Source organism: Scophthalmus maximus, chromosome 16, assembly GCF_022379125.1.
Source record: "Scophthalmus maximus strain ysfricsl-2021 chromosome 16, ASM2237912v1, whole genome shotgun sequence".
NCBI classification, from domain to species: Eukaryota; Metazoa; Chordata; class Actinopteri; order Pleuronectiformes; family Scophthalmidae; genus Scophthalmus; species Scophthalmus maximus.
The window spans coordinates 8,024,606-8,048,409 of NC_061530.1; the positions used below are offsets into that span (position 1 = coordinate 8,024,606).

Genomic DNA, 23,804 nt, shown 5'->3' on the forward strand with positions numbered 1-23,804 from the left:
AGCACTTGGTGCGACCGACATGAACTGACGAGAGGAAGGAGACATACGACCATTCACCAAAGTGTGTTTCTTTTTATTTGCAGTACGTTTTTTTTTTAACCTTTTTAATTTTTTTAAAGAGGTGGCATCGTCAGATCCCAGTGCGTGTATTCTAGTAGTGCACTTCTTCGTCGGGTTGCGGCTTTTCTGGGACGCGCAGATCCAGGAATTCTTAAAACTACTTGCATGGCTGGATTCACTAGCAAACATTACAAACCAGCACCATACGTATAAGGATTTCTTGTAGGTATTTACTCGTCTTTTTTTGTTTTTGTGTGCGCGCGCGAGTTCAATAACATTATTGTCTTTTCCCGCATCCCGAATCGAAAATCTGTCGGCCACGTTGAGACTCCGAGAACCCTCCCGTCCCCCGGAGTCAAACCCTGGTTCGCAGATTTGTTCGGCGGGTGAGACCGATTACGTAATAGTGTGACTGTAAACGAGTCACAGAAATAAAAATTGATCTTATTCATAAAAAAAAAAACAACAACAACAAAAAAAGGAAAACATGGATTGACAAGTACCAAACATTTTCTTTACCTTCAGGAGACAGCTAACAAAGGCTAGGCCCATCACACACTACTAGCACGGTTTCGCTGAAGGCATTGCACATTTAGTTTAAAAAACGGAAAAGAAACCCAAAAAAGAAAAGGAAAAAAAAGAGAAAACAAATCACATAACAATTCTCTTACTTCTAGGTGAAGTATACATGATGTACAAAAGTAGAAGTCTGCTGAAACCCACAAACAGTACACTTTCAAAATAAATAAATAATGGAATCTGCAATTCACACGTCTGCGACAGCTAATCCCCGCAAGGCGACCGAGCATATGCGAGAACTGGCGGAAATTCAGTGTGAGGTAGTTCATCAAAGCCGACTCGAATCAGGATGACATCGTTTGGAGAGATGCAATAATTATAAAAGACGGGGGGGGGGGGGGGGGGGGGGGGGGAGAAAAAAAAGAAAGGAAGCAACAACAACCCGAGAAGGAAGACGAACAAATAAAACACTCAAATTAAAGCGCCCTAATGTCGGGCTAAAAAAACAATCAAGAGCACTTTATAGAACAAAGTGTTTGTTTTATTCTGGTGGATTCTCTTTAACTAATTTTTTGACAAACTGTGCTCATATTACAAATGGATACGTTACGGGGTTATCCACTGCCGTCGTTGTTGAACTAGAGACGTGACTCCCTAGGTTTTAACTCCTCGTCGGTTAAATGGGATTTAGTTCAATCATGGCCACAATGTTCACGATCTTCCGACGGTCGTCAAACTACTCGGGTAGAACGAAGCTAATATTGGTAGTTCGGACTGATCCAAAAAATCAATTGGTTACAAACAGTGGTCCACAAAATACTGACAGTACAATAGAGTTCACTTAGTTAATTGGCTCCCGTGGTAAATTTCAAACTAAACTTTTCCGTTCATTGTTCTTTCTTACAAATCACCACATTGAATTAGAAATCCAAAGAAAAAAGCCACACAAAAAAATAACGTTATTAATCTTGATTTCAGTTGCTGCCGCTGCAAAGAAACAGCTCTTTTTTTTTTACTTTGATGAAAGACCTTGATAAAACTGCCCTGTCTTCTGAAATGACTGCAACGCGCGCTCGAGCGTCTCGCCGCACACGTCGTCACTTTCTCCCTCCCAAGGGTCAAAAGCAAAACAAGTAGAAAAATATACAATACATTTGTGAGAACTACAACCCCGGTCACACATTAATTATCGGTTTGATATGGACACTACTGCCGTTTATCCAGGCACCATCGAAACCTACACATGATGAATACACTTCCGCCCACCGACTCAGGAATGAATGACAACAGGCACTTTTCCTCTCAAAAACTAATCAAAGACACTTAAAAGAGGGCACTATTATTGCATACGGTAAGAATAATGTTTTATTTTTACTCGGCTCGTTTGTGCTGCTGTTCAACATGCTAAGTTTTAGGGGTTCTTTTTTTTTTTTATTCACAATTGCAGGCAAGTCTGGTACGCTATGTGTTTGGCCAACTTTTAGAAGGAAAGAAAACTTTCAATTTTTAAGATTCACAAAAGTACATTGCTAATAGCAGGATCTGGTAGTAGGAAGCAGACATCTTTTTCACACCGTTCCAACCGGCTGCATAATCGCCATTCCTTCCCGAGACATCGGAATACCAAAACGTTCATGCGCATTCCTCAACATCACGATTCCCTACTTGACCGAAGCACGTTCTACTTCAACACCGCCACCGGTTTTACAACCAACACGCGACCCTACGTCTCCAAAACCCCCCCGAAGCACGACAAAAAAACATTCCAAAGTCCTGAACACCTCACTTGTCAAAGCAAGCCCGAGGAGAGCGTGCAGCGGCTCCGTGCAACCAGTCCTCCAAAGCAATACCACCACCTCAATTCCAAACGGTCACGCTGCCCATCGCAGACAAGAGGGCAGCTACTTTAAAGCACTAAAACATACGCCAAAATGTTCCAAGTTAACTTGCTGGACCTCACTGTGCCATTATCAATCCCGTATCTGAAGTGTAGATAGTAAAATTAAAACAAATGCTGAAAGAAAAGCTCAGTATTTTTCAAATTTGGACTGAACAGAAAGTGAAGAATGAGAAAATTAAAATATATATATATATATATATCATTAGGTTGAAATTGACAATGTAGGCTGTAGTAGTGACTCACAAGAAACGAAAAAATTACAAATAAATCTAAGCGACCTCAGTCAGTCACATGAATGCATGTGTCATATGCATTTAAAAACAATTTCCATATGTGAAATAAAAAAGGTAAGGGGGGGTACTAAAACCATACATTTGTCAATAAAATTATGTTTCAATGGCTCACTGCAAACTCATATTGAAGAGATAACTACATCTACCATAAAATCTGTACAAACTCTGTCTACATTGATATGGCAAGTTGTAAAAGCAAGTGAAAACAAAAGATTTTCAACAGAAAAATAGATCACATTACACGTTTTACAGATATTTCTTTAAATTCTCACTGTCGGTTCATACAAACCGGAACATATGGAATTCATAAAAATTCTCTTATCATCATCTTAGGTTTCTGAAAAAATTAAGAAATGCCACAATAAATTACAGCTAGGACAAAAAAAAGTAAAACAAAAAAATACTAATTTAAAAATAAAGGACTATAACTGTCATTTAAAAAAAAATAAAGAAAGGAAAAATGATCTGTCCTTTCAGAAATATTTCTCAAACAGCTAGCTGGCTAATCACTACACTATTGAAGACGAGCACAGAGAGGAGGTGGGAGGATTTGGATGCAGGGGAGGGGGGCGGGGCCAGGACCAGGGGGAGGGGGGTGTAGATGATAGTCATCTGCAGCAGCCCGGGGTGGGGGGGGGCGTGGCCGTAGCAGCGGCGGCGGTGGTGATGGTTACGGCGCTGGCCATCTCCTGGCTGCGGTCGGCGTCGGTCAGGGTCGGGTCAGCAGACTTGGAGGAGCTGTCGTTAGTGGAGGGCGGAGGAGGATGATGAGGAGGAAGAGGGGTGGTGCTGGTGGGGGCTTCCGCTCACTGCTGCACCTGTGCTATGAGAAACAAGGCGTGGTCAGTCGTCGGACCCTGTTGCACAACTGTAGTTGAGGTGGTAAAGACTGGATCATGCTGTATTCAGTGATGCCTGAGCCAAATTTCACATTCTAATCTGAATTGCAATGTTGAGGCTTTTGCAAATAAGACACAGATTAATGCGATAAATATTCTTTTCCAGCCTTAATCCATTCAATGCAAGCTTTCACATCTTTAAAAAAGGCAGACTTTTTTCACGGTTTTGCTTATGACATCTAAAAAAGAAATAGGATCTCAGACATACAGCTAGCCGCTGCATCGGATCGATTGACTGATCTGAAATTAGCACACAGAGAACACAACGCTAAGGAACGCCTTGCGTGAAAGAAGAAGGTCCACCAACCTATGGACGCTGGCTGTCCCCTGATGATGCCGTTCTTTGTCCTTTCCTCCCAGTCCAACACTTCTTTGTATATCAACTCTGCAACAAAACAAATTAGGACCCGTTTGGTTCAGTGAGGAGGTGAGACAGAAACAGAGAGGGATGAGTGCTGGGAAAATCTTTACAAAATCCATTTATAGTCCAACTCTTAAACTGTAAGAGGGAAGGAGAATACTGGTTGAGATGAATGCATGCGGTAATATAGGAATGTAATTCTATGTCTAATTTCTTAGCCTGTCTCCTAAACAGCAGATTATCCAAATCAGGCTCAGCTCTCAAATACAGGAGATTTTCTCTTATTGCCTCTGTTTGTTTTGTTTTTTGTTGTGTATTACAGGTATTACAGACTATTCAGACAGGTGAACATCAGTGTAAACATAATAATTCAATGTTTTTACTCATCGAGTCGTCTGCTAGACGTTCACCTGGCAAAAATAAACACAGGCCCATTTCTACAGGATAGTGTGGTGCGAGACATGTCACACGTCAGGTGTGAATCTCCTGCTGTCATCGTCATCGTCACCGCTGGAAAGAGCATCTACACAGAGCAAGCACCACCTGCACCTGCACCTCCTCCTCCTCCTCCTCCTCCTCCTCCTCCTCCTCCTCCTCCTCCTCTCCCCCCCCCCCCACCACCACCTCCTCCTCCTCCTCCTCCTCCTCCTCCTCCCCCCCCTCCCTTCGACTGCCTCGCATTCTACCATCATTTCTGTCACCGGTTTTCTTACAGTTTATTTATACATAAAACATACCACAAACTGTTATGTTACACAAGTGTAAAATTGTATTTTAGATTCGGATGCGGATATAACATAATGCACGTAATTCCGGCAGTGAGGACAGGAAACCGAGAAGGGCGTTACAGCGGAGCAGCATTTGTGAATGACTGTGAAGATGAACATTCACCTCAGTTTGAGAAAGATTAAATGACTCACTCCCACAGGGTTCAGAGCACAAAGATAGAAACACCTTATGCAACACACTGCAAAAAGCTAAGCACTCATGACGAGCTTATCAAAGAGGAGTCGTTTGTTCCTACCTTTCCACTCGTCCACTGTGTGCTCCCTCTCGTCCAGCTGCTTATCCGTGATCGCTGGCGGTGGCTGCAAAGAGACAGATAGACAGACGTGTTTAATAGATTTCCGCCCTCTAATGCCAGATGTTCTCTCTTAGCGTCGATTCCACAAACATCCAGTGGTTATTATTTATTAACCAGACTGTGGGCTGAGAGATCACTCTGAAATATATTTTAAACCTCTCCCTCAGTGTTTTTCACAAAAGTGGATCAAAGACGGCAACATCACAGCAGATCGACATATTTCAACAATAGACCTTAACATTCCCCCTGAGAATAAGAATATTACATCGTTGGGAGTTTTTACGAGGGGCTGGAACTAGCACACACAACTGATTAATCTGACCAAAGTAATACAAGAAGCACTTACCGCCTCCACTTCGGTCGGGTCGTACCACACGTTGATGTACGGGTGCTGGAGCGCCTCGTCCACTGAGATCCGCTTCGACGCGTCGATCACCAGCATCTTGGAGAGAAGGTCCCGGGCTTGGCTCGCTGAAAAGAATTAAAAATTGCGGCAGAAAATGAGATGAGAATGGTGAATGTTTGGCTTTCAGTGAAACAGATTTCCACTCTGCAATTTGTTCCAGTTGGGGAGTGTCTGGCTTCATTAATGTGACATATTTCCTGTGGAAACAGGATGTTGCAGCAGGGCACAATACAGGGAGGGACCATCCAGAAGTATAAATGAAAAGAGTAAAAAACTGTTTAATTTGACAGCGTGGGAGGAAAGGAAACTGTTGAAAAATCTAAAACTGGTTTGGACTCCACAGAGTGCCTTTAAGTCTTTTTAGCACGAAACTCAAAAACACAAAGCGTGATTTGCTTTGTCAAGAACATCCTCCTTCGTTACCTTGTTCTGTCTGAAAGCCGTGCCACTGTGGACATTTATGGATCAACACGTGTAGTTTACCCGACGTACTTCAGGGGTGTACACTGTCACATGTTCCCGTCTGTGTAAATTAACGAGGTGCAGAAAAGGATGAGCGACTTTGTTCCTGCGACATCAAGTTGCAACAGCTCGGAGGGAGCGTGCTGCAAGTGTTCCTGTCATCCCCTCAGCTTACACACGCAGACACGCTTGAGGTAAATTGCTGAGCTGTCAGCTTCCGTAAGAAGTGCTTCGTCTAAGGCAGCCACTGAAAAATCTGTCACTAGGGCTTTGCTGTCAGCATATAATTGTAACTTTGTGTACACTTGGTGCAAGACAGATGACATATGGAGGAAAAGTTAATATCTCTGCTTTATAAGTGTTTGGATACATACTTACTGAGCCTTTCATATTAAGCCATGACAAATTCTACATTAGCCACCTAAAATTGAGGTGTATTGTGGCCGTAAAAACAGATTCCCTTATTATTCCTGGCTCCTTCTGGTATACGATAAAAGCCACTTGAATTTTCCAAATGGTTGTCTGCAGGTTGGACAATTGCTAAGCCAAAACAGGTTAGCCCTAAAGAGACATTACATTTTGAAACCTCAAATGAAATATTTTCTTGTGCTTCAGCGAGCTTTTAAAAGACCATTTACATAACATTTAGAGAGCAACTCCACCGTCTTTACCTTTTAGTTTGTTGTGTTCTGAGTCGGCGGGAAACAGGACATTGGGGAAAAGCTTCTCGAAGCTGTAGCCGGCGTACCGTGGCCGGTTCTCCACGTACGTCCTCACCGACTGGTTGAGTTTCATCAGGAACTCTTGAGCTGGCGTCCCCAGCTGCTCGATGACCTTATTCCACTGGTCAATATCTGGTGGTTCAAGTATTAAGAAAAGCCCTCGGCTGGGTTTGGACAAAAGGAGCGGAACATTCCGGAGTTGATCTGGGTGGTTTTGAGGATTAGTTTGAATGGATGAATAATTAAAGAGAGCCGCCTGGAGGTGCTGTGTCTTGTACAACATTGCTCTGGGTGTTCCAAAAAGACTTGTGTAACTGTAACTCTGCACAATATGTAGAGAAGACCCAGCAGACGGTAACCCCTGCTGTAGAGTCGTGGATTAAGAGTACAGACTGTTACAGGACGAAGTGGGGGAAAGTTCTCGATAAAAATGGCGGGTGAAGGGCTGTCTTTAAATGTCATTTAAACCTGTGGGAAAATCAGTCAGGATGGACTGTGTGGGTCACACACACTATGAAATGTGTATGAATCATTTCAAACATCTGTCCTGTCTACAATACATAAGTGAGGAAGGTGATGCTCACCTTAAATAGTCCAGATGCTGGAAATATGTATGCAACTTTTTTCTTTTTCTTTTCTGGGGGGACGATAACACGCACATAAAACAGATGTAACATGTATAGATCTACCTGGAGGACAACTGGAGGAAATTCTTGTTCACATCTTTGCTCATCCTTAACAATGATGAGCAACAAGGAGAAGCAAAGTCTAATATAACATCAGGCTGTAGCCTTTTGATGTTTTCGGTGTCAGTATTAGCTAAATTAAACCCTATGACGCGGGAAGTATATCCATTTCAAGCTAGCCAGTGTTCAATTACCCTTGGTCATACGGTATTTTTCCCAGTTAGTTATTTTTTTATATTTTTACTCACTGAGCTGAAACAGTGTGTATATATACCTCATGATTCCTGAAACCAAAGTGCTGTCACGGAAACACATGCACCAAACTGTTAACAATTCCGTGGCCTAACTGAATATTGTAGATGAACACTGGTTTTTAATGACGTTTAATTCTTACTTTAGAGTTTAACTTAATTCTTCTTCTACTGATCATACTATTTTACATTCACTGAAGAGGCTGCACTGTAGAATACAAACCCAGGAACTGGATGAACACCTCTAGAGTTAAGTAGTTCTTCTTAGTCCTAGGTTCAGTCCATTTGGACATGCAGGACGTCTGGCTCGCTCTGAGCTCAGCTAGCGTTCAATCTTTTTTGATTTTTTTTCATCAGAAATACTGGTACAATATTTATCAAACTTTTAGCTGAAAAAAAAAAGAAACTATGTTGCTTGCTGGATTTTGTAATACAACACCTCACCTCTGTCTGACAAAGACACTCTTGACTCTGGACTTTGTGTGACACAAATCCCAGCACATTTGCGCCTTTGTGTTCTTCTGCATATTACTGATAACAAATAGTACATACTAGCATTATTGTATGTACATTTTTGTATATTTACATTCCTCATTCTTGTATAGCATTTTTTTTTTTTTTGAATTGTATTTCTTATTTTTTTTTAATATTTTGTAAGGCGTTGTGTGCCTGATACCTGCTGCTGTATCACCGGAATTTTCCAGTTTGGGATCAATAAAGTCTATCCATCCATCCACCCATAAAGTTATTCGCACACATGCTCCTAAATACATTTTGCAGTTTGCACACACATCTGTTATCAGTGAAAAGGTGGAATTGTTGAGCCTGAAAGACTCAAAATAACAGCAGCAGCAGGGGTAACAACAATAAAATATTTAATTTTAGCTGCACCTCACTTCTGGCCTCCCATTGCATTAAAATATGTGAACAAGATGTCTGACAAAAGGATTAGACAAGTATTTCAGGGGTCTGGATGGAGGTTCAACTCAAGGATACGATCAGTGCCTGGAAACAACACACTACCCCGGACCATTTCAGCCATGATGCAGCCAACAGACCAGACATCAACTGAAAAATGAAATGACAACCACTGAATTAGCATGCAGGACTGAAAAACAAACCAAAACAAACCAAACACAAATCAAAACAACAAAAAGGGTAAAAGAACAAAACATGATTTACATGCCAGGTGATGTGTGATACATGGCAAAAAAATGAACTGCATGCAGTTGAGTGCACTCTCAAACCTGGGTCGGCGTCCCACAAGGCTAAGGAAAATTACTATTATTCTTTATGGCTAGCAATAACTGGCTCAACAGCACATTTCTGTAGGAAAAGCAATAACACTATCCAATGAAGAAATGTTAATCATTAGTTTAGAAAAGTAGGACTCTAACTTTCAAGGTCTTCTGATTTCTTTCTTCTTTTTTTTTTGCATAAATGTATTTTAACACCCTCTGTATCCTCACTGCTATACACGCTGTGTGTGTTAAACTAGAATATTCTGATCAACTGGGCCAGAAATCATTATTTCTTAGCTTTCTTGTCACATCCATATGTGTCACTGCAGACTGAGGCGCCTCAGAAATATTTGGCTGCATTTATTCTGTATTATGTTCTGGGTAAAAACCAGAAAGCAATTCATCTTTTTGCGCGAGTGCTGCCGTGTCATCTTCACAGACATATGTAAAGCAGTTTGAGGATAGAAGCAAGTATTCCTGGTGGATCAGTTCTCTGCTTGAGAAGAGCAAACAATTAAATTCTATTTCGGGTTTTTCATTTAACTGTCATGGAGCTTGACGCAACAGTGCTGCCGCTAAGGTGAGTGCCGTGTGAGTTTGTGCATCTGTGGGAAGAGCAGGTGGGTGGGTGAGAAGTATAGGCTGTCATGCAAATATGAGAAATAGAATTTCTACAGTTGCTCACAGGATATGATTTGCGTGCAATCTCCATTTGATGGAAAATGATGGGTTGAAAAGACTTTTTTTTTTTGGTGCCGTTTGTTTCACAAGGAATGCCAGACACTGCTGCAAGCAGCTCAAGGATACAATCCCTTCCTGGAAAAAGGATTTTGTGGCGAACCATTTCTGCCATAATGCAGCCCACAGCCCAAATATCCACTACATATGCGCAGCATAAAAGGAGGGAGAAGAGAATAAGCAAAAGAAATGCAACAAGTCAGCGGGAAATATTAGTGTCAATGTTTTTGGTAAAAAGGACTGGGGATGAGAAAGCATTAGTATTTAAAAGTTGTTGTTACGGCGCATCATTTTTTGAATCCAGCTCTTAAAATATTTTTTCATGTAAAAATTGAAGATTAGCTTAAGTGGCTGTTGAAACAGCTGAATAATATATGAAAGTCGAATGATTTGCTAAGCTAATGGCGCCCCGGTCACGTCTCTAGCAAATGTTAGCTTCCTTGTCAATTATCAAATGGGTGGGTTGATACCACTCTCATGTCTGTATATTCATTCATTCATTCATTCATTCATCGTCTACCGCTTTATCCATTTAAGGGTCGCTGGAGCCAATCCCTGCTAACATACGGTCAATTTAGAGTCTCCAATGAACCTTACCCCATTCTGCATGTCTTTGGAGTGTGGGAGGAAGCTGGAGAACCCGGAGAGAACCCACGCACGGGGAGAACATGCAAACTCCACACAGAAAGGCCCTGGTTGGTTTGAACCGGGATTCGAACCCAGAACCTTCTTGCTGTGAGGCGGAGGTGCTAACCACTACACCACCGTGCAGCCCTATGTCTGTATATTATGCTCTGGGTTCTAACAGTCAGATATGAGAGTGGTATCATACTTCCCATATAACACTGAGTGAATAAGCATTTTTGCCAAAATGCTGACATATTCGTTTAAGACCATCCCGCAAAAACTAGAATACGCTTAAAGCAGGATCGCAAAGTGAAACTGTTGAAGCATACACAAGTGCATGTATCCGTACTGGCGTTCTTAATAAAACATCAAACACATGCTAATGCACTGCCCCTGACAAGAAGTTTTCCCACAAAGCACTGATGCCCGACATGCCAGCTTCCCCCGAGTGTGACCTTTACAGGAACAGGGAGAGTGTGAGACTGTAGGTGTGTGTGGGTTTGGGAGAAAGCGAGTGTGTGTGTTTGGGAGGTGCCGCTGAAACATGTCAGAAAGGGGCAGGGACATGCAGCAGGCCAGGCAGCAGGAGCTCCTCAATGGCCAGTCGCTGTCATGAAGTCGCTTCCTCTACTCACCATTGGCCTGGTAACCCATGCCCAGGATGACTTCAGGAGCACGGTAGTAGCGGGTGACCACGTAGGGCGTCATGAGGAGGCCAGTAGCGGCCGTCCTGGCCAGGCCAAAGTCCAGGATCTTTAGAGTGCAGTCAGACTTCACCACGATGTTACTGGGCTTCAGGTCCTGGACAGAAAGAAACACACAACACTGACACTTACAAACCGGATTTAGATGACATGCATTTGTATCTCTTTTTGTAACGATTGCATAAATATTCTTATTAAACCAGGTTTGACTGAATGTATAGTAGCTAACCTGGTTTATCTGACACTATTATTGGGCTTCTTGTTCTGTCAGGTCCAACTTTTATTATCCTGCATGGCCAGAAGCAAAGGAACTGCCTCTCTGATGATTTTCATTTTATTCTATTTAGCTTTTCCCTGAGCTGTGTTTTCATATCAGTGCTGTATTATGTGCAGTGATGACACTGACAAACTATGAAACTAGTACAGCACAGTATGAGAGAGTACGAGAGATCTTTCATCGCAGAGACAATGTCCACCAAATCAGGAGAGCTGAATCTCTGGTGACCATGACTCACATTGCATCTGTTTACCTTATGAAAGCTTTGCGTGCCGAGCAGCGCCAAAGCGCACGAGGCTGGCAAGCTCCGCCTGTGGCTCAATTAGTTCTGGCTGGCAGAGCAAGAGGAGCTCCGCTGATCTACTGCCACTCCTTTCACCGAGGGTGATTGACAGAGTTCTGTAAGTGTGTGCATATTAATGACTGAGTGTGTGTGTGTGTGTGTGTGTGTGTGTGTGTGTGTGTGTGTGTGTGTGTGTGTGTGTGTGTGTGTGTGTGTGTGTGTCGGTTCAAGATGAATAAGAACAACTGATGATTGTATGCTTGTTAATTTTTTTGAGCAAAACCATTAGATATTTGTTACTTCTAGCTTATGCAATGTGAGGATTTGACGCAGGTTTTTGTCACATGAAAATAAATTGAGTATCTTTGGATTATTGAGGATGTGACAAAAATCTAAAAAAAATCAGCAGCATTTATTTATGATCAAAATAATCTTCAGTTACAGACAGTTATAAGAAAACAATCTTATCTAATTCAATTCTCAAGGAAGCATACAAGAATATTTCCAAAAGAGAAATAGTTCACTAATCCTTAAACTCCAAACTATTTTTGTGGATAACAGCTGCAAGCGACATGAGGAAGTTGAAATGATTTACGGATGTTTACTGGATTGATCTCGCAATTGATATCCGCAGTGAATCCAGGTCAACTGTAACAGAGGATGCATATATATATATATATATATATATAATTTTTCATTTGTGAGCCTCACCCTGTGTATGATGCCTGCGGCGTGCAAGTGTTTGATCCCGCACAGCATCTGGTAGAGCAGGTAGGACAGCCTCTCGTGGTCCAGCTCCATCTGAATCACCTGGCAGAGGTTGGCGTCCATCAGCTCCATCACAAGATACCTACAGGGGAAACCACAGAGGGTTGAACAAACAGGCAGGCTGACGAACAGTACATCCACAGAGTTTTCCTCGTGTTGGCTTTTTGACAAGTATTTTTCCTTTGGCTAGTAATTAGTCATATGGTTCGGCATTTTTTTTAACGACCAATGGGACAGTGCAATACTACTGACATACATTACAACTGCCTTGTAATATGATCGAAGTGGTTGGTGGTTATCAGAAAATAAAAAACATTAGATGACTTATTAGTCCCCAGATAGCCCTACGTCTACAGTACATGTCACTTCACCATGGACACGCTGGAGGTTGCTCGCCTGTGTCGAACATGAATAAATGTATCACGTTATTGAACATGACCTACGTTAACTCCGAGCAGGGATAAAAGTTAAACTGCACGTTGGGCTGTTATGTGCTCACCCACGCGGCACTTGCGTTCCGTGGCATTTAGAAACTGACAGTGCGCGTTCCTACTTGCTAAACAGTGATGATATTATCTGGCAGCTGTTACATCATCGGCCCTTTCGATGCTTCTAGTTAGGGGTAGGGAAATTGTGACAGATTCTATTTATTGTGCGAAAGGCAACGCGGCTTGGTGTCACAGCAGGTTAAACTGTAAAAAGTCGGGAAATATTTGTTTATACTTCGTGGCATGAAACCGTATACGGACTGAAAGTAGGTAAAATACTGTGTCACATACTGTCGCTGTTTAATTTGAGATGGACACATTTACATTCGTGTATATGCAAATTTTCTTTTTTCTAAATTCGTATATAGTGCACTGTCACGCACGCTTTAATAAGAGTATTCATCCAAGTATACAGGCACAGAGACGAATGAGTGTTCTCTTTCATCCTCGAACTGTGTGCTTGTCCTGCAGCCCCTCAGGCAATGATTTGTCCAGTTTCCTTTTTAAGCTCCAATCAAGCACGCGCGCGCGCGCGCACACACACACACACACACACACACACACACACACACACACACACACACACACACACACACACACACACACACACACACACACACACACACACACACACACACACACACACACACACACACACACACACACACACACACACACACGTCATACTCTGTGAAACCATCACTTCCCCCGTATTAGGGTCTAGCATTCCCCCTCTCTGCGACTCGACGGCCAGTTTACATTCACATGGACGTCTTGTCGGCTTCGAAACATGTCCAGGACGCTGCTAAATATACCCCGATGTTGCTGTTGTTAAAGGCAGAATTGTATAATTCATGAATTGGCAGGGCGCGCGGCATTCGGCGAGACTGGAGAATCTTATTCTCCGTCAGGACCATCAGAGATTTAGTTGTTTGTATGTTGTAGGTGTGTACATCATGACACTCAACCACGATGACAAATAGTTTGTAGAAAAAAAATCAAATATATTAAAAAAATATTCCCTTTCTGTGATGCCGTGTGTTGTACTTTCTGTATGTATTCCTCGCAATACATATCTCTACATTATGTGCTTGTAGTAAGGCAGGATAACACAGTAAATAAGAGATCCAGCTAAGCTGCACAAGCCCTTAAAAGTCAGAAAAGATGGTCTAAGCCCACAGCATGTCATATCTTATATTGATTTTACAAACGTGCAGTGAGCAGATGTTATCCAGCTCAGGCATACTCACACATCTTGGAATTCTTCCAGTGTCTTCTGTGGTGTGAATACGTTTAATAAGCCGATTATCTGCAGGGACAAACACACACAAACACACTTATCACTGTTCCGGTGCGTAGGAGAGACAAAGAGGTTGTAATGAACGACGGTATCGCCCCCTGTGCATCCCCTGCACCAGCGGGCCGTGCGTTCATCAGAAAAACGGTTCAGACTGCGGCAGCCAGAGCATCAATAATGAATAACAACAGGACATTCTCTAATTCAAAACACCACTTTAAAAAAAACATGACACAGCAGAGAAGCATTGCGGTTATCCTCAGGATTCCTGGCTCCATGATCAACTGTCGCTCAAACGTGGCGGGGCAGTTTTTTGGATCACCGAAGACTGAAGAAGGAAACATACTTACACATGTACATTTTAAAACCCCAGAGGCAACCTTGTCCATTTAAAAGCCAGACGTGAGCCTGTGAGACTGATAAGCTGAAAACATACAGGCCCCCCCTCCCCCCCCCAGATACTGGAGCTGATAAGCACGGACATAAAAGACAAATGCAGAGAGGGCAGAAAAAGTCGAGCGCTTACGTTCTTGTGGTTGACACATTTCATGAGCACCAGTTCTCTGTAGGCCCGCTTCGCGTGGGTTTGGTTCTGAAAGGGCCGGCTCAGCTTCTTGATGGCAACGTTCCTCTCCAAGTTGTGGTCATATGCTGAACTGTTGGGGGACAACAACTCAAGTTACAAATGCTGAAGGACCACAGGAAGATTCTTAACATTGGGTCTTCAATATGTTGAAAATTAAAGAGCACATTACTTGAGGCAAGCTTAAATCCCAGGAATTCAATTTTTAAAAAACTAAAAAGCACATGGAGACTTTTTCTGTCTGTTGTTCAGTGCTGGGCAGGAGGCATAGTTCATATTCAGAGGTGATGATTCCCCTTCCTGCATCCAAGTGGTCAGGTGACCTTCCCCTGTTCATCTAAAACTATTGAGTGTAGAGGCTTTTAAAACGATTGTGTGTCGGCTAAATTCTGAGGCATGTTTTAAAGCTGTATGCTTTTGGTTGTTACATCAGACGGTATTTTATCAAAGGGAGTTGTTAATATTTTGTCTTGGGCTGCAACTTACGATTATTTTCATTATTGATTAAGCTGTCAATAGTATATAGCGGTCGATAAAATTATGGACCCAAAACCCAAGATGATGTTTTGTCCACATACCAAAGATATTTAGTATGCTGTCATAGAGGAGCAAAGAAAGTAGAAAAAATATTTACATTTAAGAAGCCAATATTTGAGGGTTTTTTAAACAATTTAGTAACTGTTGCAACTCTAATTTTGTCCACCTCCTGTACCTACATACATGGAATTTGTCTGTTTGTCTGTTTATCTATCTATGTCTGTATCTGTCTGTCTGTTTATATGTCTGTCTACTCTACTCTTATTTGGCTGTTTGTACGTCTGGCTGTCTACTTACAGTACCTAGCTATCTGTGCATCTGTCTGTCTAGAATATATATGTATATGCATTGTGTGTGTGTGTGTGTGTGTGTGTGTGTGTGTGTGTGTGTGTGTGTGTGTGTGTGTCTATCGACTGGTTTGTTTGTCTGTAGTATCAAGCGATCCGTGTGTCAATATGTCTGTCTCTCACCATCTGTCTTTCTATATGTGGCTGTCAACCTATCTTTGGGCCTGTACCTGACTGACTGAGTGTTTATCTAACTATCTTTTGGTATCATTGTCTGTATCACAATCCACTCAGGTTTTGTTTTTTTTATGTATTTACAAAAATCTGATTTAAAAAAAACGGTACATACACAATGATAGCATTTTATCTAAATCACAAATTTCAAGGAGAAACACATTATGACATAATGCAGTTCAAACTGCTTCAGCTGTACCAGAGGCCCTGATCATGATAAGGCTAATGTATGAAATGACATTACACTGTGCAATGGTTTCTATTCTAGTAGTCGTCTGGTTCCTGTTTAAAAATACTGTTACAAAAGACAGCTGGTCAGCATCCAGCTGATATTATGTCAAATAAATTGCAGTCAAAATCTAAAGCATAATGAGCGCAAAGCCGCGTAATGTAAGAGAAAAGCCGTCGGTGCTGATATTTAAAGATCAGCAATTCCTCACATCTGAACCGAAGTCTTGATTTTTGATGCTCGTGTGCATCCGTGTCCCACCTGGTACGACGACCAGAGAAGGTAAGCGACAGCAGGGAACGCAGATGAGCTCATCCTGCTTTAGAATAGGTTACAAGAGCAGGAGCTGCGCTGCTTTGGATTTGCCCCTTCAGACATTAATTAAAAATGTGATGCTCCAATCAAGCCACCACTGGAATGAGCGATGTGCAAGCAACGCAATCATGGCACGACTGCTGAAGTGATAAAATATCGTCACCGCAGACAGTCCTGATCCTGGGATTCGGACACCCACCCTTCCCAGAATCCTCTCGTGTTTACAGAAATCCACGGGGCACACAATACCGTGCTGCACTGTCAACAAACACTACGTTAGGCACCGATTTCTGTGCTGAAAGCAACTGCTCATCATTTGACATCCCATCTCGTCAACTTTCGGAGCCAGCAGCCTGCAAAGTCTGAGCGAAATCATTGTCTCAAAATCCAGTGGAAATTAAAGGGGCAGTTAGCCATTTTGGAGAAAGGTAGTTTTACCTCCTTGTTGCTGTTGTGATTTTACTGCTCTGGCCGGGTCGCAAACCCGCGACCTTGGGTATGGGATTCCGACGCACTAGGCCACACAGCGCCATCCACTATCACTTCTCTCAAGTTGTCGACAAGTGATGTTTACAAATTGCGCTCGCATAGTTGCTTGGTGCGGTCCGCACCACTTTTTTGTTTTCCATCTACGGAGCCTGGGCTGCGCCAAAAACCCAGATTTTTTGTCGGCGTGCACACAAAAGTGACAGCTGACGGACGGTGAGGAAATATTCACTGATTTTTACAAAACGTTTATTGCTTTAGAATCACTTACTGTCCCTTTAATAATAAAATTTTATCCCAAATGATCTCAATTTACTAGTTTGCAAGCATTTTTCAGAGCTTTCTACCTCATCTCAGCAGCATATGAAGTGGACAGCTGTTATATCCCATGACCTAAGCAGGTGGGCCTTGTTATCTCCATGACAACTGATGCAGTCGAAAGTACCCACCCCAAAAAAATGATTGTAAGTGGGACCTTGAGTTAGGGTGACTTTTCATCACCAGCTGACTCACCAGACAATCCCCTGTGCTCCGGATCCGATGGGTCTGAGGTTCTGGTAGCGCTTTAAGACCATGAAAGTCGAATCACCCACATCTATACTGTAGTACTCCTTTTCACGCTTGTTCCGGTTCATTGTGAAGCCTTTGACAAACACGGTGACTGGGCATCCAAGTGGAGCTCTCCTCTCACGACCTGCAGGGCGAGAAGAGAAAGAGAAGTTCAGTCTTTTTGTTTGTCACCTTTGGTTTTTTCCATCCAGCAGCCAAAACAAACCGCGAGTGGGTTTCAACACGTACTTCATATGCCGCTTTTAGCACATAGCTACCATCTGCCAAACATTTTGTCAATTTTGGTCTGAAGATTTATGTAAACCATTCTTCCCCTCAGTGTGCGATATCTTTGATTAATTTGTCATGAATGATTATACTGAAAGGTCTGACTATAATAGATTTTAAGAATAACTCATTTTGGATGCCGCATACCTCACACTGTCCATAAAGAACAATTATGACTGAATATGTATATGCTGTACAAAACTAAAACATTATTTAGCATGGCCCGGTGCAAGTGTTTGGGACCACAAATAATAAAGTTTTGTAAAACTGCTGCACTGCTCCCACGCTACGGGCCATCTACGGATTATTACCTTATCACTGCGATCAGTTAATTGAAAGTAAACAGCCCTAAGGTTAGTATTTATCAGGCTACCTCATTTAATTCATGTTTGATGCAGTAATCTGCATTTCTTAAAATGCAAACAAGCTTTATTTATTTATTTTCTCAGGGCTAATTTGAGCTAAAGTAGAGTATTAAGATGATCTCACTGCTTATTATTCACCAAAATAATTAATGAATGAATCAGAAACTTAAACCAGCCATGATTCCAAAAGGGTACAACCATGATAATGACCAGTGGGCCTCTGAACTACATTATACTGCCCAGAGGACATGTATGTGCATACAGTATATAAAGCCCAGAGGTTCGAGCAATGGAGCGATGATTCAGGGAGAGGGAGAGGACGAAGGAAGCTGGACGTCATGCTGGGGCTAAAGACGACAAACTCATTAGTGGAATTTGGAGCATTGTGGTTAGGCTGCAAGTTCCACGGTCCGTGACCTGACCTCTGCCCAGCCCACCCTTTCAGTCAAGTCTTCTCTCTCCCCTTTTCTTCTATTCTATTTTGTCTTCACCTCGCAGCGCTGCTGTCACCCCCACTTGAATTCAGTCCTGATTCAGTCCAGGTCCGGCCAGCGAAGATCAGTTTCAAAGCCTATTCAAAGATCGCTAAAACATCAATCACTTGCTCTTTTAGGAGGTTTGTTTTTAGAAAAAAGTCAAATCTTTATATGGGATTGAAATAATGCAGCCTCCTCCCTCCCCTTCCGTTTCATCCTTTCTGCTTCTCCTCATCTTTATCTCCTCTCCTCTCTCCTGCCTTCTTCTCTTTGACTCTCATCCTAACACCATCCCCTCTCTCTTGCTGGAGAACCTCGTCAACAGTCTGAGACACCACTTGCCAAAATGTTTGATAAAAAAAGACAGCCAACACTGTCTTTGGCTTGTGACGGTGGCGGCCATTGTCACATAGCAGCACTATGCGATTATGTTCACCGTCACGACTCCATTAGTCACGACTCCTTTCTGGATCGATTGTCGATTCAGTGAAAAGAAAGAGGGGCACTGTATTTGAGCTTACTCCAGGGCAGTGTGTGCCAAACCAATGACTCCTGAGCAGCAAAAGAAACTGGCTTTGATGAGGGTGTGTGAGGTCACCTGCATTATGTTTGAAGCATCTTACAGTTGTCCTTCTGTACGAAAATAATGAAAGAAACTTGCGGGGGTTTTTCTGTGAAAACAGAACTTTGTGTACGTGTTCTGCAGTGAAAAATGAAGAGAAAAAAAAGGAATTAAAACCCAGCAGAGTGCTCTCCTGTGTTGTTATTAACATTATGTCTGCAGCAGTGGAGAGCAGCCTCTCTGATCAGACACTGGGATGAGGAGAGGCCTTTTTTTTAATCTAAAATCGCTGTACGGACACAGAGGCAAGCTTTTGAAATGAAACAGACTGTGGGGCCAAGCTCATTTCCTCGCCCCACCGGAGCCTGTTGTAGGTTTGCAGAGTGCTGCAGTGTGCGTCGGCCTGCCGGTCTTCTTTGTTAGTGCTTTTGCTATTTCTTTTTTTCGCTCAGTCTGTAGGTGACAGAATATTCAAAAAATACTTCAGCTTCGTCTTACAAAGATAATTACTGTGAAGATGAACTACTGGATTATTCTACCACTTGTTCACTGAACCATGCCGTTGTGGTCCAGTTCTGCCCTTGTCGTTGTGGCTACAGGGTCTTAATAAATAAAATAAACAAACTTCAAGTTTTGGCATTTGCAAATGGACTCTTTTTTTTTTCACTGAACCGATAATACTTCCCCAACCTTTACTGCTATGTAAAAGAATATTTATATATGCCCACAAACTCAAATAGTGCACAGCCACAGACCAAACCAAGCCGTGACATTGTAGTAAATTTTATTTAACATGTGGGCAATTATGCAGGTGAAAAAAAGATTGCTGAAAATGATTTGAAGTGTCAGGTTTTGCAGCTCCTGAGTGATGTAATCTCTTGCAATCAACAAAATGAGAAATTAATTCATTAAAGGGCTAAAGGCAGCGTGAGACAATGGATCGTTTTACTCACGATTCAGACCACATAAAGCAAAGTTGTCATGTGGTTAACTGTAGCAAAGATACAAATATTTATTTTGGAAGATTATATTCACTATAATAACCTTGATAAATAATGTTCTCACATTCCTATACCTCCATGTTTCTCAAATTTATGTCGCCCCAAACTGATTTATGCGCACACAAACCTTAGAGAAAATAACATTAACCCTATTTGTTTTTAAATAATCTTTTGGCTCATCCCAGCAAGCAGCAAAAATATCAGCTTGCCAGTTTTATATGGCAGCGAAGAGATCGGAAGTAACATCCGAGCCACTGCTAACATGCTTTTCAGAAAATGTCAAATGGTAAATCAAATATAGGTCAAACTGGACGAGAGAGAGTGTATGTGTGTGTGTGTGTGTGTGTGTGTGTGTGTGTGTGTGTGTGTGTGTGTGTGTGTGTGTGTGTGTGTGTGTATGTGTGTGTGTGTGTGTGTGTGTGTGTGTGTGTGTGTGTGTGCTCACGCTACGCCAAGTACATGCACGTCTATCTATACCCTGCAGAATATGTCTAAACTAATGTTAGGCTTGAGCGTATGGTGTGACACGATGTTCTCTCCCATGTGGAGACAGCGCTGTATATCAGGATAACTGTGAGACAGGAGGACCTGAATCCGCATGGGGAAAAAAAAACAGGGCACAGCAACATGACGGAGTATGTCGGGTTGTCAACCCAATTCGGCTGTTAGGAAGCAGATAGCTCGCCATCACGCTGCGTCCTACAGCCGGGGCTGCACACAAATAAGAGACTGGATGTGGGGAAAGCTGAAATACCTATGTTCGTGCATACGACTACAACTCAGTTTGAACTATCTGGTGAACTTGTGACACTGTCGGGGCTCTAACACATTTACATTTATCGAGGCATCGCAGCTGCAGTTGCATCGAAAAGTCCTCCACTGCCTCTGACAACTGGACCAAAAAAGACAGATAACCATATCAAAAAGTGTCAAACACAAAGACGCATTAAACTTGGCAGCCCAGGCCAGATTTACACTCCCCTCGTAACCACAGCTGTCCATCACACGGTCACTGCTGGGAGCTGATCCGTCTCTCAGTGGCCGTCACAGGTCTGCTCCTCTTTTACTCAGAATACAGACACTATCTGGGCGACCACGACTGAGTCTGCAAGCTATTTAGGACGGTCAGATTTTAATCAGCGAACCGCTCGCATTAAGCCAAAGTAATGGCTGCTGATACGAGCCCATAAGGGCGCATTCAATGCCAAACATTTGATACCAGTTCTTCTCTCCCAGTTGTCTGGAGGGACACTCCAGGGCTATTTCTGCGCACATTACCTGCAATCTCAGCTAACATGCCGATCATTAAAGAAGAGAGAAAAAAATTTGGAAAACACTTGGGCTGCTTAACATTCAGACGCCCTCGTTGACAGGAACATGATATCGTTTTCGGTGTCAAAATTCAATCAGTTAAGACGTGTTCACTCCTGAATTAGGCCTCAGCTCAACAATCACATCCTTAAATTGAATAGGCTGTTGCGGATAAAAGAGCGATCTAGGCGGGAATAGAGCAGAAAACTTTTTGGCCAACATCCCATTTGGCTGCTCAGCGAATGAGACAATCTCAAGCAGGGCCCCGTCCACATTATGGAGATTTGTTTTACAGCATTGTGAGGTGTAAGCAACACATATTTGCACAGGAATAGATTAACCACAAAAATGAAACGCTGCATCTCTCGGGAGAGATTATTCTGAAGATGATCCAAATAGGGAAACGGCCTCTGCCCTGGCCCGTGACTGTTTGAACTGTGGCATGATGATTACTTTGTGGGGGAGGGGTTGCATCACGATCGACCTTGGCCGCCAGGTTGGGGCGGGTCAACCAGCACATCCTGCAGTGTAGCCTGTTTTTGTATTGAGTGATTACCCCCATTTCTCAGGCAAAACATGGTACACAACTGAACGTATTATAATTGTACCTGTTAATGGATTCTGGACACAAAGTGTTCACGTGGCCCTTTGAATTTTAGCATGAAGGGACTGAGAAATCGAATGACACTGTGTTTCAGTCACTGTGTAGTTTGTTTGTTTCATATTCACGATCAGCAGGCCAGCACCAGCCATTAGGACCTTTCCAGATATGATCGCTAGTTCGTCTCGCCCGAGCCGGGGGCACTCCTAATCCCTCACCCTGCAGGCCGCCTAACGCGTTTGGTGCGGGAATCGGATTTCTTGGGTGCCTTTGGCTGACCACTGCTTGTCCTGTTGGCAGGTTCGCTCGGTCGACCTCGCGAGCAATGTGTGCAGTGCAGTCAGGAGGTGGGGCGGCTGCGTCCCCCAAAATATGACCACGGGACCGTGGTAGATGGTATATGACCCCGGTGTGCACACGACACACACACGACACACACTTCAATTTGTGGAGATCCCTAGCAGAGCACCACCTTTGACCAGACAACTCAAACAAACCGCACCAGGTTGTTTACAACCACTGATTATTAGGTGAATCAAAAAAAAAGGAAATAGACAATTGAGCTTACATTATTATAAAAAGGTCAATAAAACTGTGACCTGTCTATATGGTTGGACCAACAAAGATAAAGCAGAGTGCAACACAACACACTTTGTCTTTCAATGTGCAAGTCGGTGAGACATTAGCATCCGTCCAAAACCACACGGACAGGAAGACGTGCAGCCGTGTGTGCATCCGAATATTGAGCCCCCCCCCCCCCCACACACACACACACCACACACACACACACACACCTGTTCCGTGTCGTTGTCGTTGTTGAATTCACGGGGATGCTACGACCGGTCACGACCAGTGTCAACCCGCCCGTGTACGAATTCCCAATGCAGGGATGGAGGTGCACTCACCCCCCGGGGCTAACAAGGGGACACGTACGAGAGCAGTCAACGTTAGCAAACACATGCTAGCTTAGAGAAAACGCGTGGTGCGTTCAAAGTGGTTCCTGTTTACACGCAGGCTGTTCGTACGTGCGAGTACGTCTGACCGCCAGCGGCCGGTTCTTTGGGGTCGAACCTCTCTCCGTGCTGTGTGACTGCTAACACCGCGCGGTGAACGCGGTGCTAACGAGGGTGGCACGCAGGGTTTTTTTTTCCTTTTTTTTTCTTTTTGTTTTTTTTTACAGCGGTTGCGCTTCCCGGTGTGGCCGTTCCGCCAGTTAGGCCGGACCTGTCCAAGCCCCGCCGCGGTAACAGTGACACCCGCAGCGCGGTGTGACCCCCAGCACCGGACTGTTCCCACCCCCTCCCCCGAACGGCTGACGACAACGCGTCAAACGGGCAGCGAGAGGCGGATAGCAAAAGGAAACGTATATGTCGAGCTCACCCGTCTCCGGTTGATTCCGACAGTGTCTGTCGACCCCGCACAGTCGCCGTCCGCTGCCTGCACACAAAACCCGGCCGCTGGGGGTTTTTTTCTCGTTTTTTTCTGTTTTGTTTGTATGTCCGGAGAGAAAAAAAAAAGAGCACAGCACTTAAATCCCCTTTACTTCCTCCGGATGTTAGTCCCCCGTTCCCCTCACGCTAACAGGCCGGGAGCACCCACGGAATACATGTGTGGCTCATGCGCGACCTAATCTCTGCGCTTCCGTGACACAAGCACTTTCTGCCATTTCACAGCGACGTCGTCGGAAGCTGCCGATGTTTCCTCGGCTGCACAACGAGCGACCGGGGCGGGGGGGCGTTCAAGAGCGCCTGCGCGTTTCCGGCGGCCGCTGCCGGACGAAAGCGGAAGCGGCGATTTTGCAACGTTTCTGAGAGGAAACTGGTTATAATTGGAAAACAGATATTTTTGACACATATTCGTAGGTGTAATTTCAAAAGAAATGGTCAAATCCATAAAATAAATTATATATCGAAT

The 23,804-nt window shown here is 43.4% G+C and overlaps 1 protein-coding gene across 1 annotated transcript; it reads right to left on the bottom strand.

Annotated features, from left to right (window-relative positions):
- Positions 1–52: 52 nt before the first annotated feature.
- mapk8b (mitogen-activated protein kinase 8b) lies at positions 53–23,627 on the bottom strand. The gene is given in 13 exon segments (XM_047327540.1): positions 53–3,518; positions 3,520–3,590; positions 3,979–4,056; positions 5,057–5,120; positions 5,463–5,587; positions 6,656–6,838; positions 9,692–9,763; positions 10,885–11,050; positions 12,225–12,363; positions 14,020–14,078; positions 14,593–14,722; positions 17,251–17,431; positions 23,271–23,627. Coding segments are annotated over 12 exon segments (1,347 nt in total). The 5' UTR covers positions 17,373–17,431; positions 23,271–23,627; the 3' UTR covers positions 53–3,380.
- Between the last annotated feature and the right edge of the window lie 177 nt (positions 23,628–23,804).